Raw genomic sequence first — 4,617 nt, forward strand, 5'->3', positions numbered from 1 at the left:
ATGAGGAATGATAAAGAGCAGTTAGCCTGGGATACTGGGGGAAAGGGAATCCTGGAAAAATGGCTTAATTCTCTTAACGCCCACTCGCTCCATTATTGTCACCGGTGGGGTGAGGTGAAATCTGGTGTCGCTCCAGCGGCGTGGAGGAGGAAGAGGTGGCTAGTGGATGGTGGCATTGTATGTTGGTTCTTCCTGCCAATGCAGCAAAGAATTACAGGTTGGTGAGATTTAGAAAAAGTAAGATTTGTCTATGGCCTTACCACCCTGAACATGCCTGATCTTGTCTGATCTTGAAAGCTAAGCAGGGTCGGGCCTGGTTAGTACTCTGATGGGAGAAAAAGTAAGATAGATAGATAGATCCATCCACCCGTCCATCTATTCATCTATCCATCTATCTAGATATCTATCTATTTTTAACATACAGTGCCTGGTATTCCTAGGTGGTTTCCCATCCAAGTACTAACCAAGCCCAACCTTGCTTAGCTTCTGAGATCAGACGATATCAGGCATGTTCAGGGTTGCATGGCTGTAGACAAGATTTATTGAAAGTACATTTTAGAAGGAGATGGGCCACGCTAAGGAAGGCTGCAGCCCTGTAGAATTTAGGAGGTAAAGAGAGAAGATAGTACACTCCAAAGGGAGGGGCGGGTTTCCAGCCAAGAGTGCTGCAACAAAGCAGAAATGGGAAGGCCTGTTTATATTTGGGCAGGTGATTAGAGGTCCTAGATGATCTGTATGTGAGGTCACCTTGACTGATACCTGGCTGCTGTATAAATTTTTGCCTACTGCGCATGTGCTTACCCAGATTTCAGTCAATGATAATTAGATTCATGAACTTCTAGGCATACTCATTAGATTATAATGATGGTATGAGGCTGAAGTTAGGGGCAGTACTTTCTGCGCATGCATTTGTAGCTGCTTTAGGCCAACAGCTTTTATGGCTTTTGTGCTCTAGGATTTGGGATAATTTATAACCCTAAAAGGGAGGTGTTTCTGGGAGGTGCTTAAGGAAGGTCTTCAAAGCAAGTTTCTGTGGTCACAGAGCTGGGCCTTCACTCCTGTCGCTCATGCCTAACTACCTAATGTTATGACACTTGTCATGTGGCAATTATTTGTTTATGTGGTTTTTATTCTAGAAGGTAGGAGAGGGAGCTTGATCATCTCTGTATCTTAGTTACTTAACACTGTGTCCATCACATAGCAGCTGCTGCACAGATGACTAACGAACATACTTGTAGTTAAGGCCTTGGCGAGCAACCCATGAACTGAAGTATGAGGTATAGGGATAGGACAGAGGGGAGATGAGCACATAATTTGCTTTGGGGGGTGACTCAGAAAAAACTGAGAAGTGAGACTTACACAGAATCTAGATCATCCTTCAGAAATTTACTAAACATTTCTTCTCTGTTGAGCGTCGAACTAGATGGGAACAATGACATGGTCTCTGTCATTATGATGCTTAAGGCCTAGCAGGAGAGAAGGACAACTATATAAGAAAGTGTAATAAGTGCTATAATTAAGGAAGTACAGGAGCTGTAGCAGCACCTAATCCAGCTAGTGGGGAGGGTCAGCGAAAGCCTCCTGGAGGAAGTGTCTTTTAGGATGAGTAGGAATTTGGCAGATGAGGAGGGGAAACAAAGTTCCAGAGGGACTGACATGTGCAAAGATCTGAAGGTGGGAGACAAGAAGTCTTAGACTTTTGGAAAAAAGTTAAAGCCAGCTGTAGATAGAAAACAGAGAAAGCTGGAGATGCAGTTCTGGGCTGAATGATGGAGGGCCTGGTTATGGAATTTGGCCTTTATCTTGAGGGCCATGGAAAACCATTGAATGTTTTCAAGCAGAGGAGGGTAGGATCAAATTCATGCTCTGGCTATAGAATAACCCTGTTAACATTGAATCAAGGTCTATACTTGTAATTTGCTGATCTGCCACATGATCCTTTGACACTGCAGCAGAGCTTCCCCTTTTCTAAATCGCTGAGTGCAGAGTAGAGAATGGTGCCTGCCACAGACTTGAATCCCTGGTATCTCAGATCCAAAGCCCAAGGCTGTGTTGCTTGGTGAATGGTTTTCAGGAATGTAGCTCTCACCTTAGCCTTTTCACAACAGCTTAAAATTTCTAAGCCATGGCACGTTCCTCTGCTCTGCTTTCAACAAATTGAAAATTTTTATGACAGTGTCAAATCAGTAGGAAAAGTTTTGAAAAGTAGGATTGAGAAATAGACTTCTTTGCCTTTTCTTCCTGCAAGGGATTTGAAAAATATAGAAATGCTAAATTATATGTTGAATATCCTTGGGGTTTCCTTTCCTTTCCTTTTGAAAATGTTTTACATTAACCAAAAATTCGACAGACACTTGTGGAAAGATAATTCATTTTGGCTGGAGTTTAAGCTCCATGTTGTGAACTTTTTAATTTTCTTTTGTCTGCAGTGGGTTGGGACCCAATTGTGCAGTTACCTGACCTCATCACAGTCCAGTTGCTGGGTGAGTTATCTCTGTGAGTCTGTATGTTTTCCCCCTGTACCTACCTAATGAAATCCAAATTAAATCAATTTTTAATCAAGGAGATGAATAACAGGTTTTTTTCTTAGAAAAGAAATCACAAGGCCCGCAAAAGTGTGGGATGCAATAAAAAGTTTTTATTTGCATGTTTGCCATTAGGCATGGCTATAATGCTGGGAAAACACGAAGTGCTTTTAACGTAGTATTTGGAAATATTGCCATCCCAGAGAGATGAACAAAAAGTGCTTTTTTTCTCTGTCCCTCTTCTCTTTCATAATTTGTGAGTGCCTGTGTGTTCCCAGCACCTTGCACAGGTACATAGTACATGGTAGGGGCTTGGAGACATCTGAATGAAAGAAAGGATAGTTTTGAGTAGGTCCTTCTTTCTCTCCTGTTGTCCCCTCTCTCCAGCTCCTCAGCCTGCTATTTTCTCATTTCTTCGTTCACTTGTTCATTCATTCAACATTTATTCCTTTTGGGCTAGTTGGCAGGCCAATGGTAGGGAGTGGGATGAAGAGAAATTTCCGTAGGGTCAAGGCATGGCCAGATCTTCAGTACCTATTGTGCTTCGAGGAGCCATCCCTCTGGCAACGTGGTCCTCTGGTGGTATTAGCAATCCAGGAACAAAGATGGGAATAGTCTGGAAAGAATGCTAGACCAGAAGGATCGTGATTAGTAAGGATAAGGGCATTAATCATAAGTTTCAGGGCAACTTCCTATGGCAGGGGACATTTTAAGCTCTGGGTCAAGCTGCTGGGGAAAATCTGTTGTTAAGCTATAGACTAAGGAAAGGTGATGCTGGGGATACTGTGAGGCCTCTACTCTGGGGGTCCCAACTGGACACTTCTTCAGTACCATCCAACTCCAGATACTGTTTACTGACTCCTATTATTAGATGCCGAGAATTTGTAAGGGCTAACAAACCACTGAACTGCGAGGCAAAGGAAGTGTTCATAAGCAGAGTTCACCAACAACGGTGACCCTCTTATCAGGTTTATAGCAAGCTTTCTTTAATCTCCCTTTTACCAAGGGGCTTTTCTGAAAAGGAGATTCCAGAATTTTGCTAAGACAGTACAATGGACTCTGTGTATGAAACTCATTTGGCACCTCTGGCAAAGAGATTTCTTGTGTATCATGATGCCATTCCCTCCCCGCCCCCCACCCCCTTAAGTCTTTTGCCCTAAGCTGTTGTTGGAATAAATGTTAGTTCCTAGTATCATGCCTTCAGGCCTTTAAAAAGCATTCTTTTTTTCTGCTTGAGATGCCTTTCTTATTGCCTGTGGCTGATTCCTTTTCTTTTAATCTTTAAAGTTTACCTCTTCCAGGAAGTTTTCCTTGATCCTCATCTCCTAATGGAGATATCTATTCTTTCTTGCCGTAGAGCCCTCTAGCCATCTCTGGCAGGCTTTTTCAGCCAGGTGCTTATTATAATTACTGATTTACTCGTCAATCTCCATTGTTCATCTGGAAGCTCCTAAAGAATAGGATCCCTATTTATTTAGTCTTTGTATCCCTCCCTGGCACTGACATATGTCTGGGATGCAGCAGGTCTTAAATATGTTTTGAAAAATGAATAATCTTGGGACGTGTTGGAGGTGGTGGCAACTGGTATGTTTCATAGTAGGCAATAAGGATTTCTTCATCTTTTCAAAGTGAACAGATTTTTTTGCTCTTTGTTAGCTTTCCTACATGGGAGAATAAATAAGGTCTTTGAAAAAATGCTTTTCTGGATTGGCGTGGCTGTCAGCTGCTCATCTAGGGTTGAAATGGCTTTGGCGTGGGTGTGAAACTGCAGGTAGTAAGTGAGCAGAGTGTCTGGGCTGCGTGGGCTTAGTTCGCTTCTGTTTTTCTGGATGCTTGCCACGTTTTTGCGAGCTACAACCCAAACATCTGGCTTCTCTGAAGTCAGGGCTTGTGCTTAGTTGTTTGTTGGAGTGGTTGCCTTTTAGAGTGAAAAGTCTAATATTAACCAGGTTTCTTCTAGTGTTTTCTGCTGGTGAACCAGGGGCTGCAGTGGCTGTTTTAAGGAGAGCTGCCACAGGTAGAATCCCTGAGCAGTGAGAGACAGGAAGGAGTAATTGAGAAGAATTGCCCCCTTATTTGTGGCAGGGCCAGC

At 42.9% G+C, this 4,617-nt stretch overlaps 1 protein-coding gene and 1 pseudogene across 1 annotated transcript in view; one reads left to right on the top strand and one right to left on the bottom strand.

Annotated features, from left to right (window-relative positions):
• The window catches only part of SIL1 (SIL1 nucleotide exchange factor), a 176,025-nt gene that overhangs the window by 30,207 nt on the left and 141,201 nt on the right, over positions 1–4,617 (top strand). Inside the window, exon 3 of the mRNA XM_006923058.2 lies at positions 2,430–2,483. Within this exon, the coding sequence (XP_006923120.2) occupies positions 2,430–2,483 (54 nt within the window). The remainder of the gene's footprint in view (positions 1–2,429; positions 2,484–4,617) is intronic.
• Positions 416–534, bottom strand: LOC112472027 (annotated as a pseudogene).

This window comes from Pteropus alecto, unplaced genomic scaffold (assembly GCF_000325575.1).
Source record: "Pteropus alecto unplaced genomic scaffold, ASM32557v1 scaffold78, whole genome shotgun sequence".
NCBI classification, from domain to species: Eukaryota; Metazoa; Chordata; class Mammalia; order Chiroptera; family Pteropodidae; genus Pteropus; species Pteropus alecto.